Genomic DNA, 19,161 nt, shown 5'->3' on the forward strand with positions numbered 1-19,161 from the left:
CCACATTTTGACCCAGAAAAAATGCGAAAACACCTGTATGCTGTGCAATGTTAGTGCAAGTTAGAAAGCCTCAGGTGGTCAAAGTTAATCTGGACCCTTCACTGCAGTGCTCTCCCTCTTCCTCTTTTCACCCCGTCCTTCTTCTTCCCTTTCCTCACAGCACTGTTCAGGTGTCCACCAAGAGTGAGGCAGTTACTGCCCCTTTTCTATCCTCACAGCCTCACCACTACCACAAAGCCACGTTTATAGGCCCACACAACATAACAAAAACGCACATAACAAAAAGGCACACATAAAAAAGGCAAGAGATGCACAGCAACCATGAACTGTGGCTCCTCACCGTAATGCTTGCAAAAAGGCACACAGCAATGATGACCACAATTGTGAAGTAAGGCGACATGATGCAGATGAGGATCAGCAGCTGCATTCCCCAGACAATGTTGCACATGGTCAGGTTGGCATTGATCGGTATCTCCTTGTCGACTGACTCAATATCACGGCTGAACCTACGGGGCAGAGCAGCATAATGAACTGATTTCACTCAATGTTTGCTATGCCGCTTTCCCCACAAGGCATGACAGGAGAGCCAGAATAGGACAACAATAGTGACAAACAACTGTGCCACACTGCTACACTGCATGAAGCACACCGTAATTTTAGGAGCCTTTTCTCAAAATTTGTAAAATCGGAACACTTCAATCTGTCCTCTAGCATGTTCTGCAGTAGCACTGCCATCAAGTTTAATGTACAGTGCCCCCATGTTTAACTATAATACAGCTGATCCCACTTATAACAAGCCCAACGGTCCTGTGGATAGTGTTCATAGCATACCGAAGTTTGTAATAAGTGGACTTGCCAAGACTGTTGTGATGTCTGTTTCTTCAAAACAGACCCTATCAAGCTGCTTTCTAAGCTCCCTAGCATGGTCATGTGCTCCTGACAGATACTTGCTGCAGACAAGCTGCTTTAGGAACATGGTAGTACCAATAGTGATTGAGGCGTTCACGGCAACTGCTGGTAGGTGGGCATCCTTGTCTGCGATCCTCGATAAAGATGCAGCAGTGAAGCTACCACAGTGCTGCCTTTGTGCTGCCTGCACGCGGCAGTACAGATGCAATGTACAGGCAACGCATGCCACGTGTGGGCCAACAATGTATATCTCATGACTGACATTCAAACTTCTCAAATCACCGTCATTGCTTGATCACTGGCCATGTGAGTATTTCCACATTATGCTTACCACACTTCTACTTAACACGCTTTGCCCAGCTGGCACACATGCGCACACACCAATTGACCTTCTAGACTGATGGAGGAGCGCACTTGGCCGGCAGTTAACTGCAGTTGCAATGCCACTTTTATTACTGTTTTCGTTGGGAGTGGGAGTGGGGGGGGGGGGGGGGGGTGAAACTTCCTTGTGTGGGTGAGCACGGGAGCTGGAAGACGTTTTTCAGCCTCCGCGCTTGGGGGAAGCGTACATTTTTTGATTATGGGGGCGAGTTTATGGCACCTCCGTGTTTGTTATAACCAAGCGGTGCAGCCACGGTTGTTCACTGTATCTGGGACCCAGTGCCAGAGCCCTAATACATATTTTGATGTTAGATTCACTCTCACTTGTAATAAAAGAGTGTTCACTGTAACTCTGGCTGATATAAGTGGGCTCAACTGTATATTTACCCCTCGTGATCTGTTCATTACATAGCATAATATTTGTTGCATTTTCGAAACTCTGTCAAGGAAAGCAACAATCTTCAGAGGCACAGCAAAAATTATTTGCATACTGTTTCATGTGAAAAAAAAACCTTTATATCAGCGCAGGTACCTTGTTAATAATGCATGTAGCTGATGAATAGGTACCCTACTAGATAGACCAAAAAGGTCACACAAAAAAATGTTTTTGCCAAAGAAATGGTAATTTCATATTGCACTGTTTATTAAAACACCAGTGCTGCAACAATATTCTGCTTCTTCAAAACACAGCAAATTTCACATCAATGCAGCAGGCCTGGGAGTAGAATGTTCCTGCTGTGTGCAGTACATTTAGATAGCGGCTATTGCTTAGCCAGGGGCACAGCTTCGTCCTCAGTTGCAGTATGCCAACAATGGAGTAGAGCTGGCAAGTATGATACTGGAGACATCAAAACACAGTTTTGGGACATACCTGTTGACGATCCTACCCATTGGTGTAGTGTCAAAGAAGGATAGCGGTGAACGCATGATGCTGTGCAACAGCTGGTTGTGAAACCAAACAGCTGCTCGTAGCGTGCCAACAACGAAGATAATCCAGAAGACAAAGTTGAAGACCACATAAGAGACGAGAAACAATCCATAGCCGATGAGGTAGAAATGCTTCCGCGATGCGTCTGCATCCTGGGACCACTTGCTCAGCCAAGCCGCAGAACCATACTGAGTGCAAGCAAAAAAAAAAAAGTGACATGCTTGATCTGAGCATATTTTTCAGTCAATCATTTGAGCACCAGATACGGCATAAAGAAAAAAAGTAAAGAAACAAAACTGTGCACAGCAACCCTCTCAGGTGACCAAAGAACAGTGACCAATTCAAAAGGTAGTGCGAAAAAGATATCTTCAGAAATGAAGCTCCGTTTAGAAAACAGATGGTCAAGGAAATTTTCTTTAATTTACCCCAGAAAATAGTTTATGAAAGCATACCAGTTCCATTATGGGCAACAATGTATTTGTGACATCACAAGCTTTGTCAGTGCATTGATACCCACTCCCTGCCAGCTGAACAAGAATTCTTAAGCTTGTATTTGGTCACCTAGTAAAACATGCTGCGGGGCTAGTTGGTTATGCATTTTCTTTCGTTTGAGTCAGCGCCCGTCCTGTCATGTCCTCTGTGTATTCCTCCTAAAAGTTAGCGCTGCTTAAATTTGAAAGAGAGAAAATTGTATTTGGTCATTTCAGGCATTTCGTTAAAAGAGTCACTACTATTTGCAGTCGCTGCTTCAGCCATTCTACAAGCATCCGAGAGAGAGAGAGAGAGAGATAATTTTTTAGAAAGTTTCCCAGATGTTCAAACTATTTCATTGTGGATATTGAAAAAACAAAATGAGTAAAGTCTGGAAAAAAGTTGGAAAAAAATTAGGGACAGTATTTTTGTGGCAATGTATCATTTAAAACTGCAAAAATGTTCAACAGTATTTAAGAGTACAGTAGTCCTTGAAACGTGGCTTTGTGCACAGTGACAGTCTGCATCCCAAGCTCTTTGCTTGGGATGAAGAGTTGTGCTGTACACACATGACATCTTCACTCTGTGCAGCTATCTTGGGCAGAGGTCTGGAAGCTCAGTATACCAGGAAAGCAATAATACCCCACGAGATCTGTTATAAACAAACTAGGGACATCGCCAATAGTGATGGAAATCAACTTTCCCCAGCCTCTACAAGAGAGGGCCAATAAAGATAAAAACCAACTTTCATGTGCCTCCACTGCGATCATGCAGAGAAACCAAAACCCTGAAAGAGTGTCACTGCGAACCGTGCAATGCGCTAAGGGTATGAAGCTAGAAATCAGTTCTCTTTTCCTCCGCAAGAAGGTAGCATAAGCAATTTTCTAACACTTCCTTTAAGTCCTAGGAGATTGCAGCGCCTCCCAGTGAGTTGCAGGAAGGGAGGTGTTTCATCGAAGCTCTCGTCAATCTCCTGGTGTCCCCCATACATTGAAGAATGGCTCTTTGGGTGGTGGTCTGTTGGGGTCTTGGGGTCCGCCTTCCGAGATACTAAGATCTCATCTCTGATCTCAAAGAAGGTGTTGTGGACTCAAGTTCAATTAAGCATTCAGTCCAAATGTTTAGAAGTATTGGGCAAAGCCCCACCTCTTTCCACGTAGCCAAATTTTTATTTCAATTTGTTGCTGATTTTTGCTGTTTTAAAATGTTTTACTTAGCATTTTGAAAAATAATTTAATGCAATCAGGTGAGTGGATGCTAAGAAATACAGTCAACTAAAAATGTTCCAGACTTCAAAGTTGCGCTTTAAAACAGCCACTGGAGGACCGTAACATGTGGACAGCAACAGTGAGCACACACACATACCTCACTTCCAAAAGTAAGGCAGCAGGTTATGAATGCTGGAATGAGAAAGTGCCACCCAACTTTCTTGAAGTATGCACCATAGACGCGGCGGCCCACCTGCAATTCCAGAAAAATACACGAGGCATTGATCATGCACTGAATCAAGCATATCAAAAGCACTACCAAATGGTTTAGCAAGGTTGTGCAGGTATTTGAAATCAATACAGAACTTTCTTTTACTGTTCTAATGCGGCAACAACTACAAATTCATCACTGGCAAGTGCCTATTGCTAACATCGTTATCAAAAGATGGCAGTCATGAGTAAGAGCTCGTTAATTCAAACTTCAAGGAACTGGAAAAAAATTGTTCTAATAATCGAATTCACAAGAAAAATGGTCTAAAACTGCCTGCATCATGGCAAATATACTTAGTGAAGGACAGCACTGGGTGCCTGCTTTTGAGATAAGAACAGTGCGGCAATGACTATTTTACAGGTTTTCGTCAATGCTTTATTGCATGCATACTGTCGGGAACATCGAAACAGAACTGCTCCAAAATCACAACGACCTCCCCAGCATCCTTTACAGTGCGACGTGGTGGAGCTCCATTGTTACAGAGTCGCACCCACCATTAAAGGGAGCGTCGTATGTGAGAAGGCTTCACCGCATGAACAGCCAACGACATATTATGAGCTCAGTAAAGAGAAACCAAAACTAAGCGGTTGGACCGTTCTCGGAGACTGGGAAGTCCATGTGTCATCATGTCATCATGCCTGCCTTTGTATGCCATTGTCAGAGGTGTGTGAACATGCCATGAAATTCAGGTTCTGAGAAGGGCTATTTCGATAATCTCTTGCCATGCCAGTCATACATGGATGCATCTTCCTTTTGGGAGCCCTTTTTAATTAACCAATGAGAGACCTGAGGCATCTGAATCTGCGAGTGTACGATGCCCCACACTTACATGGGCACTGGCTGGGGGGACCAAGCTCCCAATTCCTATTATCCAGAATACTGAATTAATGGAGGTCGTATTAAAGAGCTGTTACTGCATATGACAAGCTGCTAAAGTTGCGAATTGCTAAACCGAAGCAATATGCACAAAAATAAATAAATATGTAAAATACATGCAGTGCAAGACTGTTATGCAGAAACAATGTGCCTGTAGCAAAAACATTAAATAATCACCGCCTGGCTAAAAAAAAGTGCTTAAAATTATTCAGCAAACTAACCAGCAATTTCTGTAGGCAGCTGAATGAACTACCGTATTTACCCGAATGTAACGCGAGTTTTTTTACCATAAACAGACGTGAAAAGCCACCCCCCGCGTTACATTCGAATACTAGGTATAAAAATGTTAAGAAAGGCACCAAACACTCATTATTAGGCTCGCTTAATGTGCCGCATTTACGTGCGTGTCGATTGACCTGCTCCTTCAAAGTCGAGCGCTCCAAATTCAGCGGTCAACCAATACGCGAACCACGCCAGGACGAGTCGTGAATGCAGTGCAAACGCGAAAAAAGCAGGGCAGACGACACCAACGAGAGCGCCAGCAACGAGTCACCTTGAAACATGGAGGGAAAAAATGAGGGAGCGCGACGCCAAGCGGCCAGCCTTCGCAAGCCAAGCGCTTGTGCACGGCCGGTCTCTAGGGGGAGCAAGACCAGCTGTGGCTCGCGAAGCCGATTCCTCTCCCGTTTTTTCGCTCTCCCAGTCAATTCCTCTCCCGCACACTATCAAGCTCTATGCGCTATCACGTGGCGTGGTCACGGGAGGACCGACTTTCTCTTTTTTAGTGCATTTTTACTTCTTACGACTGGCTTCAAAACATCGCCGGTGACGTAGCGGTCCGTTTGGGCCACGTGATAGTACCACGTGACCTACGCCACCGATTCCTCAGGCAGCGCATAGCCGCATGGTCTGTGTTTCGACACGTTTCCAAAATGGCGTGCTCTCGCGCTCAGTATACCGCTGGCTTCAAGCGCAGCGCTATTCTACTCGCCGAAAAAGTCGGTAACTCAGCGGCCGCAAGAAGCCTGGACATCAACGAATCGACGATAAGGGGATGGAGGAAGCATCGCCAGGAGTTGTTCAATTCCAACAGTCAAAGGAAAGGTTTCTGTGGGCCCAAGAAAGGCCGCTTCCCGGATTTGGAGCGTCGTCTTGCGGACGTTGTTGATCTTGCGCGTTCGCAAAGTCGACCCTCGCGTTACAATCGTGTTCTTTTTTTTTCCCGGTTTCGCCCTCGCAAAGTCGACCCTCGCGTTACAATTGGGGTCGCGTTACATTCGGGTAAATACGGTAAAATATCAGTTAGCTGTTAAGCGAAGTGAAACCACAAATAAATATAGTTTGCACATGCATATCGCATGTGCAAACTATGCCTAAAAAAAAATTGTACTACTACAACTTTAATCTGTGCATCACTTTTAAGTAAGTTTTTTCCATGTTTTCCCTGGCAGTTCTTTGGAAAACATGTGAATGAGGTTTTTCGGTACATGTGAGCGCTATGTTAACATGGCTATAAAAATGAAGAAAATCCATATCTTACATATCCAGTGCATACAGTTTCTTCTTCCGTTAGGTTGCATTTGTCCGCCATTGATCGGCCTGTTGGCTGATCTCCTTGTCTGCAAATATGCGTGAAATAAACAATGTAAAACGGATGAGAAAAATACCATAGGCCCCTGCAAAAATGTATATGCTTACACAAGAGAATGGTAATCTTACTTTTTAAATTCAATAATGACTTGCCTCTCTGAAAAGGCATTTGCCATTACAATAAAAAAGGTCAGAAGTTTCACAAAAAACTAAAAAGTACTATTTAACAACTTGTCCACATGCAAAGATACAGTAGAGCCTTATTATTATGATCCCGAGTATTGCATTTTCCCCACTTCGTTATCGTGAGCCAGTGGCAAAGGTCACAGGTCGCAAGCTTGCCTTTGTCAGCAGTGTTGCTTGTGCTTCATGCTACTCTATGAGATTCTTTGACTATGATTAAGATGCCCTGTTTCTGTATTGAAAATTTGTTTGCAAGATACAATTTTAACAGATCTCTCAAATTTTTACACTCTATTACTAGTACACTACAAATTGCAGTACTGTGCTTATTTTGAAATGCTGCAAGTAATTTTTCCATTTTTAATATTTTTTAACAAGGGCTCCTGCTTACCATGAAAGCCCCTCAGCTATAATTTACAGAAGAGTAAGGAGGATGTACTTCTAGCACATTTATTCACACACAGCATATTATGATGAAGCAATAGTAATAGGGCCTACAAAAGACGCTATTATATAGTGCTCCATATTATAAGTAGCAAGTCAGCAGAAACCTTGTAGCATCAAACGCATTTCATGTTGACATGATTTCAGGCATTACACACACATATAATGTCTACCGAGAACAAAATTAACCCTTAGAGAGGAAAGGAAAAACTGATGCTTTGCACAAATGTAGAACACTGTAAGCATTCTTGAGGGGCAGCTTGCATATGTTCCACATTCATTCTAACTTTACACTTCAGTGGCTAATTGCTAAACAAAGATTTGACAATATTAGAACCAATTGTGAATATATTACTATTAATTAGTCATTGTAGTTAGATTGGCTATATGTATGTGCTGATTAATACTAATTATGAAGGCCATCAGGTGTGCCTCTGTATGCCAAGCTTAAAGCACCCGTAGGCAAAAGCAAGAAAATGGTAATAAGATGAAACTTATGATTGATTTATTGATTTATTGGGGTTTAACGTCCCAAAGCAACTCAAGCTATGAGGGACGCCGTAGTGAAGGGCTCCGGAAATTTCGACCACCTGTGGTTCTTTAACATGCACTGACATCACACAGTACACGGGCCTCTAGAATTTCGCCTCCATCGAAATTCAGCCGCCGCAGCTGGGATCGAACAAGATGAAATTTATATTGGGGTGAAGGCACAGAAGCGAGGTGTTATTGCATGAAGCATACTTGTCCTTGGTGCCGTTGCTGTTGGCAGCAGCCAGGCTGTTGCTGCTCGGATGTGCTTTGACGTGCTGTTGCAGAAACGCTGCAAACTCGCTGCCTTCCCTAGCCACAAGGTCCTCGTATGTGCCCTGTTCCTGCACCACACCCTGGTTGAGCAGCACAATCCAGTCCACTTGGGGCAGGTACGTTACCGAGTGCGTCACCAGGATCCTCGTCTGCAGAATGAGCAAAGCATGCACATTAGGAAGAGACATCCTCTCAGTATTACGGTATCATGTCTTCGTCCTTTTGCTGCCTTGGTGCACATGACATGAGCGACACAAACCTACACAGGCAGAGAAAAAAAAAAATCTGTACATCACAACAAACTCCTCATTTCCTTACCTTCGTCTGCTTTCGAGCAGCTAGAGGCATTCAACTTTAGTGCTGAGAGACCATACCATGCTCAGTACTTAATACTGTGCACCCAACACAAATCTCGGGAAGTATGTAGTAATGAGAAATTATGCTCAACAAGAGGAACACGGAAACAAGTGTCATGCAACCTGGAAAAATGACATTCCCAGACATGAAGCTGTAAAGTTATGGCAAGCAGAAGCTGCTTTTCTTTTTGCCCAATGCTATAAATTTCCATTATTATTTTTGGTACTTAATATTGTTTTGACATTCAGCTCTTCTTACAACTAAACTACATCTCACATTGCTTCAATTTTTTTTTTTTTTTTGAGCGGATCTTCCTAATTCATGTGCTGCTGATGCCAGTGCAACATGACAAAGGTGATGCTAGTTTTTGCAGGTGGAAATGAATGCCCAGCTTTCAAAAACACTACAGTTATTACATTAACTACACATGACGTGTAACAACCACCTGAATGACTAGACAGCTGAACTAACCACAATTCAAAACTAAATGTGTTTGTGCTTTACTATAATACGGTATAAGGCTCCAATTAGAAATGGCGGGGTGCTACTACTTTCTCTTTGAGGCAATAAATGTATAAAATGAGTATGCCATCTCTGACACCAACAGGGTAACTAGGAACAGGAACAAGCACTGTCAGTGCCTCACGAATGAGGTTAAAAAACAAAGGTGCCACCTTTGACTTCAGGATTCCAGCTGGTCCCACAACATGCTCAAACAGATGGGCTGCAACGTGTACATCCACAGCACTGAAGGGGTCATCCAGAAGGTAGACATCGGCGTTGTGGTACACTGCCCTCGCCAGACTAAGGCGCAGCTTTTGGCCCCCACTCAAGTTGATACCCTGAAACAGATACCAGTTATTATCATCCATTAACGAACGATACATCCACTGAGAGGCACTGAAGGCAAGCCCATTATGTGCTTCATTAATGCAGCCTCATCCAATAAGTATTCAAAGTGCACAACTTGTTCGAATGAGGCAAAGTACGAACTGAAGGATTCTGTTGAAATTTGGGACAGGTACCCCGTACAGAATAGCACATGGCAACAGTATTGAAGGTTCACGATGATGTATTAGCTCACAGCGTGGCTGCACTTAGTAGCCACTTCATCTTAAGAAGCACAATTTCAGATCAAATGTTTTAGGGGAAACCCCCAAGGTGGAGTAGATTTGTAATAAGGGAGTAATTACTCATTGGCATGCACCCGAGCGCAGCCATACGGCTACAAAGGAAAGCTATACAGCTTTCTCAGAAACTTCGTAGTTAAAGAAAAATTCGTCCTGGTCCGTGGATCGAACCCAGGACCACCGCTTCACCGGAGCAGTCGCTCTACCAATTGAGCTAACCAGGACGGCAAGCTTATGGTAGGGCGAGAGCGAATTGATCAATAACTCGAAGTGGGAACTGTGTTGGTCAAATGTGGATGCCAATGAGTAATTACTAACTTATTACAATTTCAGATCGTACACAAAAATGAAGTGCACAAAAAGGTACTTTTACCTGAGCATGATATGCCATGAATATGACATTTTTTATAAAAATAAACAAACAATAAACATATTAAGACTACTGAAGAAAGTGATGACCATCATTTGAACTTGTCAGTGCATATTGCATACAAGCCAACAATGCAGACAGCAATCAAAAATGCTTCCAAGCATCAAGAGCAACCACCTTCATACAAAAGTTGCTCACAGAAAAACAATGAACTAACGAACATCACGACTAAAACACTGCTTGCTATGCAGATGAGCACCACAATAACGAAAGCAACAAGAAAAACTTGCACAGCTGAATACAGCAGAACCTCGCTGAAAAGTTCTTTTTTTAAAATCGCGGGGAAAAGTGCATTATCCGGGAAAAACTATTATCCAACGACTAAGAGCCTGAAAAACGTGACTCAAGAATGAAACAAAAAAACGTTTACCGACACTTTCACTCACTAAAAAAACTGTCAGCGATTTTTGGCGCAAAGCCTGAAGACTCTTCATGTGCTTGAGGACTTTCCATCTGCATTTGTGTTGCCCTAAGCGTGAAAGAAATTTGGCAACGTATCCGAATCTGACCACGGTAAGGTCGAAAGTAGCTGGAGCCTTTTCACTATCAATGCTGAATACATCAGCTCATCACTCTTATTCACTGCAGAGAAGCAATAATGCTGGTAGCGAGTGCTGTGCTTTGCCAAAGCCCAAAGGCGTCAGATACATAGGAATGCCTCGGCCTCCTTCCTATGAAGAAAAGGCACAGGAATGCCAGGCTTTGAGGTAGTTTTGTTCATACATTTTTACTCAATTTTCTGTAAGCTGTGGTCATGTTTTCGAATTACATTCATGTGTTTTCTTTTCCCCCTGTTGTGCCTGCAAAAGAGACTCTTGCATTCAATCTTGGTCACGGCTACATTTGGGTAAATATGATATTTTCTTGCCTCCAGCACCTACTGTCACGAGAGAAAAGCTTGTATAAAAGCGAAGTCTTTTTTTTTGTTTTCAAAAATTTCATTGTTACAGGGTTCAATGCAGCACCAGATTTTGGAAAAAAAAAAAAAAAAAAACATAGGGCTAAGAGCAACAGTGACAAGGAGAGAAACGGTACCTTTTCACCAATCTCAGTGCTCTCCCCCCCAGGCAGCATTTCCAAGTCCGGCAGAAGGGCACAACCTTCAACCACCTGCTTGTAGCGATCTTCATCTAGTGGGTTCGTGAACACAATGTTACCCTTGACTGTCGCATTCTGAATCCAGCACTGCTGTGGAACATAGGCTATCCGGCCCTGAAGCACAAGCATTGACAAAGCAGAGACAATACTTTTAAAATGCTATTTGAAAAATATGAAACAAAACACAATATGCAAAAAAAAAAAAAAGACAAGCTCTCTACATCATTTGATGCACTTTCTCCATCCCAAGTGTTCCCTTATGAACTGTCAGTGTGAGCTGATTGACACAAAATGTGCAGCAAAGTGCTTGCAGTACTGTTTTACTCAATTCATCTCCTTCCTTTAAACATTGCTCTTCAAGCCTGTAACATGACTCGATTTGAGGAACAAGACAAGCAAGAATAGAAAAATGAATGCTTGTCTGTTTCACATACTTATGATATTGTTTAACTCTAAGAACACTGTTAAATGGTAATTTGATGCAATCACATCATCGTACATATGCGAAAATAGTTTAGTGTGTGACAATGCAGCAAGTTTTAACATATATTTGCAGACTGCCCCTGTGCAAGGCTTTAAATAAAGGGCAATCATTACATGCCTACACTCAGCTCTTGCAGGGCTTTGGGAGATCATCTAAATTGTGAAACTGGCCTCTATTAAAAACCAGTTGCAAATGTTGACAACTGGGTAGCCATATGAATACAGGGAATGCTCACTCGAAGAATATAAACAGGAACTAACCTGAACATCAATGGAACCCGACATTTTCTCCAGCGTCCCCAGGATAGCAGAGAGCAGAGACGATTTCCCAGAGCCAACAGACCCCACAACAGCAACAAGGCTGCCCGTTTTGAAATTGAGTGATATGTTTCTTAAGACAGGTGATTCTTGCCTTGACCATGACAGGGTTGCATTCTTGAGTGTGACTGAATCTCCTATAAGAGGTCAATAACGAGATGAATCATCAAACATCAAAGCCAAACATCATTGTGAAATTGGAGCAGACATAATCAAAATACATCTCGCTTTTAGACCAGAAGGCTTCCCAGTATTTCTCTCAAGAAAGATAAAGACCATAAAAGCTGAGCCCGAAGAACTGCTAACACACGGCTAAAAGAAAAACTCGTCTACAGAAGCCACAAATCACACAGGTTGCATGTCCACAGATGGTTATGTTATAAATCAGTAGGGTAACACAGCTATACTCTATTCTCATTCATTCATCGTTAACCATTAACAAAAAAATTAATTAAAAATTAGATTTCAAAGTACACTTCCAGAAAATGTCTAAAATATTGCGATAAATCTACTCTGTCTACATGCTACACTTCCCCTAAAACAAAAGTAACACAAGAGAAGAAACAGAAGGGGGCAACTACCTTGTTCTGGGTTCCCACCAACTGCTTCCAGGTCAAGTTCAGCTTCGTTCAGAAATCTCGCCAGACGTCCCATAGAGACTAGAAACTGTATTGGCAAGGGCAGGGTGTGAGAAAGAGCATGCACATCCAGAAATTAAGTGCTGAGTAATGGCACTGATGGTTACAGCACAAATGCCAAAATGTATGTTCCCCATCCTTTGCACACCAGGACATATTAAGTCAATGAAACGGAAATACTACAAGCAAAATCCTTTGCCACCAGTGTTGTGCATGCAACTGAGAAATGAAGAAAGATCAAGTTCTGAGCACACGTGAGAAATTGCATGGCACTGCACCACAACGAAAAACTTAAAAAATCCATTCTAGATTTATCCCCTCCGTGGTTTGATTGATTAGTGGAAATACTTTGTCATACCATTAATACCAGCCTATTTAAAATGCACTATAGAATAAAATTAAAATGCATTGTAATAAACGAAATGCTGGCAGCATCAAAGTACATATGGCAATAGTGCCACCTGTTAAACGGCATTACACCTGATGGATGGAATGTTATCTGCACTCAAACATCCTGCTGGATGAGGAACCCAGTAGATGACTCAACATGTATTGCAAAAGTGCAGTGTGCAACCTGTGCATTGTTTTTTTCCCAACCCACAGTGTCAACATCAGCCATATGATAAGATCCCTGCCTTTTCGTCACACATGTGTACAAGTGATGGCACATTCGGGCTTATGTTGCTATATAAAAGCTGAAATTTAAGATGGCACATGAATCCTGCTGCCAGCTGCCAAATTGGTGCAAAGTACTCAAACAACAACAGGTCTGAAGGGCACTCTGAGGATTCTGATTGCTCTTTCGATAAAGCATGCAACAATTGCTCGGTTACATACCCTGATAAACTTGGAAATGACGTCAGGCAGGATGCCCATGGGGAAACGCATCAGGCTGAAGAGAGAGAGCGAGACAAAGGCAATCTCTGGTGTGAGCCTCTTAGTTGGGTTAACCGCCAGGAAAGTGCCGAAAGATGCCAGTGCAGCCTGGGGGCAAAACACGGAACACGCAAGTTTAGTACAGACAAAGGCATTGAGGACTAGGAATGTAACTAAAGCACTTACAGGATGCGGTAGACAAGCAAAACACTCATAGCTCGCATGCAACTTTGCGAAAGGGATGCAAGCTGCGTGCCTTAAAAGTGTTTTACCACATGAGTGAGGCTACAAGCAGTTTTACTGTTCCTGCTCCAAAACAGATGATTAGGTGGCAAATGATAAATGGCACTAAAAAAACTGGTGCATCCTTGAATCAGCAGTGAATAGAGACGCAAGAAATAAAGGAGAGGTAAAAATGTCAGGACACTGTTTGCTGTTTGCTTTGTGCCGTACTGGCACAGAAAGAAATCAAGCAATTTGCTTGTGTAGGAAACCAGCAATTCCTAGTGCCAGGGGAAGAACGTACCAGGTACGGAGCACAAGTCCACAGAAAACCAAACACAGAGTCAAGTAGTGAGAACTTCTTCAGGTAAGACACCTCTTGAAGCCGTGTCTGCTGCACCCGTTCCATGAACGGGATCTCCCAGCCGCTCAATTTCAGAACCTGGGGAAAGGCAGATTTTCAGCCACACACTGAGGACCCTGAAGAAAATGCAGAATGCAGCTGCATTGTAAGGCTACTTGGGATTTAAAGCAGTAAATCAACAAAATGGGCTCAAACCAAATCCACAGCAAATCAAAGACAGATGCAGTGCAGACTGCATAAGCAGTAAATCGACCATAACTGCAAAAAAAAAAAAATGCTTCAAAGGAAATGGCTTCAGCAGTACTTGCTTCCATTTCCTTTCATCCTTTAATTTTACCACGGTGCCTCAAATATCATTCCCTTCAAAAACTGTACTCTTAGCAACAATTGATCACAAAACCCCAGGCACACAGACAGAACAATAAACCAGCACGGGGATGTGGCCACAACAATGACAGACAAGTAGCTGGAACATGAGTGAGAGGTCTTCAGATTTCATCCTGTCCTCATACAGTTTGGTTCTCTGTTATTTTAAACACACCTGCTAGCCAAAATAGGTGCTTAGGGAAGAGAGATCAAATGAAGTAGACACCTTAAAACTTCACAAATGAAATACAGCTTTTTGTTGCGTACCTAAAAGGGCCCTCTAGTAAGCATCAAATGAGATGCAACTGCAGCAAAAGCACGGAGTAAGCTTTTTGCTGTTAGGAATGCCTCTTTACAGTTTTCATGAAAATCGTTGAAGGTTTGACATCAGCGATGCCGTCAAGTACTAATCTTCTGCCTACTGATGCTGCGTGGAGAAGGAAGAAAGCAAAATATGTAGCTGCCTCTACACAATTTCTATACTTGCAGTTTCTTGGCTTTTGATAGCCCCATACTAAGGCACAGCTTCACAAGTTCACTGTGTAGTCGGCCACCGGTGAGTCACATTGTGCATTCATAGGGTGCGGCAATGAATACCGAGTTATGCGATGAATCCATGGGTTCGTTCTGATTTATCAAGGAGCCTGTGAAAAATACAGGTGCCATTTATTGGCAGTTTCAGGAAGTTGGCGTTGCCATGGCTACCTGTGCATTGCAGGCATGCATTGTCACAACGCACCCAAGAAAATGAAAGGTAGCCCACCGGTGGGCCCCACCGCACAGGGATTAGTGCTCCAAAGATTGCCGCTGCAGTAAATGTGTTAACAAGATTCATTGCTAGTTTACATGATGCTTTCAGAAACCTGAAACCAGAACCAGAGCGAAATTTTAGTTTCCGAGATATATTGGAACCATTCTTTTGCTCAAAATGTCCACCACAGAAAACTGCATTGCCAAATGCAAGTCTCTCCTTTAGCTTACTGGTGAAAGTTACTGCCTTTGTCTAGCAGTGGATCCCTATGCATGAACAGAATTAGAGTGAATTCTTTTTTTAAGGCGGAAGCCTTTAATGCCTCATCGTTGTAAGCAGAAGTTGTCGACAGAAATGTCACGCTTTTCAATTGGTCGAAATGGTCGTGATGTCACAGTGTGCGAATTTCAAACGGGGCCAATTGTACCTTGGCTAGTAACCATGCAACCAATTAAAGGGATCGTATAGTGATGCTCCAACTAAGTGGAACTGAGTTTAGTTCATTGCTTAATTAACCGATTAGCCTAATTAAGCTTTCTAGTCAGACCAGATAAATAAATAAAACCGAGAAAAAATTTCGTCGAGTTCGGGAATCGAACCAGGGTCTCTGGAGTGTGAGACGAGCACGGTAACCACTATGCCATGCCAGCTCAATGGTTTGGAACGAACAAAGGCGCAACAAAGGCGCGTCTGTTCACTCCCATCTTCCTTCCTTCCCTTAAGGCGAGGTTCAGGTGTCCACCGAGATATGCGAGACAGATACATTTCCTTTCCTCAAAAACTAATTTACCGACAAGCAAGACGTAGAGCTGAACAGGAGAAGGCGTTCTGTGAACTCCCTGGCAGCCTTGGAAGACGCTATCGCGTTTCACACTCAGAGGCGAAGCTTAACATCGTAACCACATATCAGTGACACTACCAGCAACACCGTGCTGAAGGCTTTCGCCTCTCCGCGCTTTAGGTCAACAAAGCGCCCCCTGAATTCTTTTTTTTTTTCTAAATAGCATCTGCAAATCTATCTATGCTTCCCTTTTAAGGTTGTGTTGCAGCACTCTTGTGGACGTGAACTACAGCTTTTACGTTAGCTCTTGCACAGTTAACATCCACAAAAACCTAGGAATGGTGATCTACTACACCTGCTACAATGCAACCCTTGCTTCATGCACTTGCAACTCCCAGAAAATTAAAAAAAAAGCCCCAGAACACACAAAAGCAAAGTAAGCGCAAATGAAATACCTTAATTCCATTCAGAATTTCACTGATTTGACGTAGGCGCTTGTCCTTCAAAGCCATTTGCTTCTCCTGTTTCGCAGGAAAAAACAAAAATAATGCAGAGTATCTTGAACATCACATGTATAGTTCCGTACTAAATAATCATTCAATTTATACCCATGAAAGTGCACCCATATGAGAAATACAGAGTAGCTCTTGCTGTTCTGCTGCTGCGTGCATCAGTAAATATCGCACAATCACCAATTAAGATGGCACCAACGACATCACCTCTCTCGAAGCAATTCAAAATTAAGCACCATATTCACTCTACATCCAGAGCAGCTGACTGCCCAGTTTGCAGTAGAGAGAGAGAGAGAGAGAAAAGGACGGAAAGGCATGGAGGTTAACCAGGCGATGCCCAGTTGGCTACCCTACACCTGGGGAGGGGAACAAAGGGGAAAAAAGGAAAAAGAGCGGCAAGGAAATGAGTCTTCTAAGTGACCAGCGACCACTATGTCACAGGAACAGAGGGCGCACACTGAAAACTTAAAGATTATAGGTGGGAATGCAACCCCGAGTCCCTTAGGAAATTCAGGAGCGTTTGCAGTAGCAGTTATAAAGAAACTATGCTGCATCAGTGAACAATGATTATTAGCCTCTTTGCAACTTGAAAGATGATTTGAAAGTCGCGTTCCCTCTTATGGTGAGCGCACGCTGTTTTCTTGCATAAACCCCAACTGCGCAACAATTATTATACTCTTTCGTCAGTGGGAAGGCACGCTCAGCTTGCCCACCTGGAAGTGGTCACAGAGGGTGGCGACGTAGGTGGTTGCCAGCACAGCGATGAACATGATGCCCACGGTGGCCAGACACGAGGCGCCCAGGTAGCGCCACAGCAGCCAGAGGGTGAGCGCAATGCGCAAAGGAACTGTCCACACCTGGGTGCTCAGCGTCAGGAACGTGCTCACTTCTTCCACATCGACTGACATGAGGTTCATCACATCGCCAGCCATGTACTGGCGTCGGGCACTCGGTGCTAACCGGAACACCTGCAACCAGTGGTCCCAGCTGTGAACCAGTGCGCGAACAGAGCTTCAAGACTAGCTCAGTGTTGTTAGGCACACAGTGAGCCCCAGTGCATCTTGGGACAAAACAACAAGGCTGCTTGTGCATTTATGACTGCGAAGTACCCGATTCCCCACACATTCCTGACAGCCGATCAGACAAAGCTAAAGTTGGTGTTGTGACTGGCCCGTGCACTGCACGATCAAAACAGCCAAGGAAGCAAAAGATCATGTAACATGCAATCACAAACCGATCTCACATAAGGGAACACAAGAGCCCCACCTCAAATCTAATGCCTGATGTATTACTGGCAATTTACGGCAATGCTCTACAGTGCTTTCCGCTTTGACTGCAGATGTAGAAATCAGGTGCAATGATCTCAAAAAGAAAATAATAACAAGAAGGAAAACAACCTATGCAAGCTCACTGCTTATTCATGGCTAATGAGGTTGCATGTTGTCAAAAGCTTTTTTATGCAAAAATTAAGAGCACAGCCAAACCTCTTGTGCAATCTATTTGAAAGGGTTCAAGTATATTATTTCCAGCACAGAGCATTCAAAGTTATAAGAAGAGGCTTTTACAACTTGCTTTTACCCTCAATGGATAAATTACATGTACTAATTCAACTGCACAACACCCTCTTATTTTCAAAGGAAGAATAACAAAAAGCAAAAAGCAAAGCTTGCATAAAGTGGTCCAGACAGAAAATATGGTGCAATCACAGATTTTACTGAGCAAGCAGTATGAGTGCCATAAGACTAAAATGCCGCCATGTGTCTCTGCGAGAACGCTGAGTGAAGCTCCCAGTGCCGGTGCTTGCAGTGAGCCAAGTGTGAGCCAGTGAGCCACAGAGAGCACATGCTAGGGGTGCTGCTCGCATATGCGCTGCCTGAAAACATCCACAAATGCCCATACATTTTGCAGACAAAAACTGACAGCGCTTGCGACATGCTGCGGATGATCGCCAGGAACTCTGGAGATGGCAGTGTCATCTCTTCGCGCTGGTAACACTTCATATTTGACCCATAGAATAGCTCAACACACGAATACATGCGCTTTGCCAAAGCCACAGAGAGCGTGCATCTGCATAAGTGTTATAAGTATGGTCATAAGGAAAGGCATGGTAGCAGTCCAACAATGGGTGGGCACTTGGACTGTACCATGAAGGAATTTCGGAAGAGGCAAAAGGGGCATAGATTTAAAAATTTAATAATGACTTCACTACCTGTTGTTGACTTTCGTAATTTATGCGACAAATGTGAACATTGAAGTATATTTTGGGAACATCATAAAGGAAATTATTTTACAGAAGTGAAATCACATTACAAAATGGTCCTAAAGGCCTTATAAACAAAATTAAACTATCTGCCAAGCTGTGGGTTTTTAAAGCTAAACTTCACCTTTTTACAATATATGTGCAACCAGCACTTCTAACTTGCAAGCACCGTATCCTACATTTTATGCTAAACTATGTTTTCCAAGGGTAAGCAATTGCTACTGTGATCCCTGTGAAATTTTTTCAACCCTCACTTTCAATAGCAAGCCATTAGAAAGAAGACTATACTATTTCCAGAAGAAAATGTAAACCCAAGAGCACACAAATATGGGGCTAACTTAATAAATTATACAGTCAGTCATCCTGCCAAGATTTTTAAACCAAGGGTTTTATTGCATAACAGCCTTAAGTTAAAGCTTTAAAGTGCATGTCATAAAATTGCCAACATTCCAGACAGGAAGGTGCCCAACTAAGACATTCCCTCACTTCCACTAAAATGTGTCGCCT

At 43.1% G+C, this 19,161-nt stretch overlaps 1 protein-coding gene across 5 annotated transcripts in view; it reads right to left on the reverse strand.

Annotated features, from left to right (window-relative positions):
• LOC149372577 (ATP-binding cassette sub-family C member 1-like) overlaps window positions 1-19,161 on the reverse strand; it is a 57,094-nt gene that overhangs the window by 12,886 nt on the left and 25,047 nt on the right. For all 5 annotated transcript variants that reach the window (XM_089567074.1, XM_089567077.1, XM_089567073.1 and 2 more), the window contains exons 11-23: window positions 17,108-17,362; window positions 16,338-16,403; window positions 13,925-14,062; window positions 13,360-13,506; window positions 12,466-12,550; window positions 11,828-12,021; window positions 11,021-11,197; window positions 9,100-9,267; window positions 8,006-8,217; window positions 6,585-6,663; window positions 4,055-4,150; window positions 2,162-2,406; window positions 341-506 (exon numbers count right to left, since the gene is read on the reverse strand). In XM_089567074.1, the coding sequence (XP_089423200.1) occupies window positions 341-506; window positions 2,162-2,406; window positions 4,055-4,150; window positions 6,585-6,663; window positions 8,006-8,217; window positions 9,100-9,267; window positions 11,021-11,197; window positions 11,828-12,021; window positions 12,466-12,550; window positions 13,360-13,506; window positions 13,925-14,062; window positions 16,338-16,403; window positions 17,108-17,362 (2,028 nt within the window). The remainder of the gene's footprint in view (window positions 1-340; window positions 507-2,161; window positions 2,407-4,054; window positions 4,151-6,584; window positions 6,664-8,005; window positions 8,218-9,099; window positions 9,268-11,020; window positions 11,198-11,827; window positions 12,022-12,465; window positions 12,551-13,359; window positions 13,507-13,924; window positions 14,063-16,337; window positions 16,404-17,107; window positions 17,363-19,161) is intronic.

Source organism: Amblyomma mixtum, chromosome 1, assembly GCF_055824585.1.
Source record: "Amblyomma mixtum isolate Tamu chromosome 1, ASM5582458v1, whole genome shotgun sequence".
NCBI lineage: Eukaryota > Metazoa > Arthropoda > Arachnida > Ixodida > Ixodidae > Amblyomma > Amblyomma mixtum.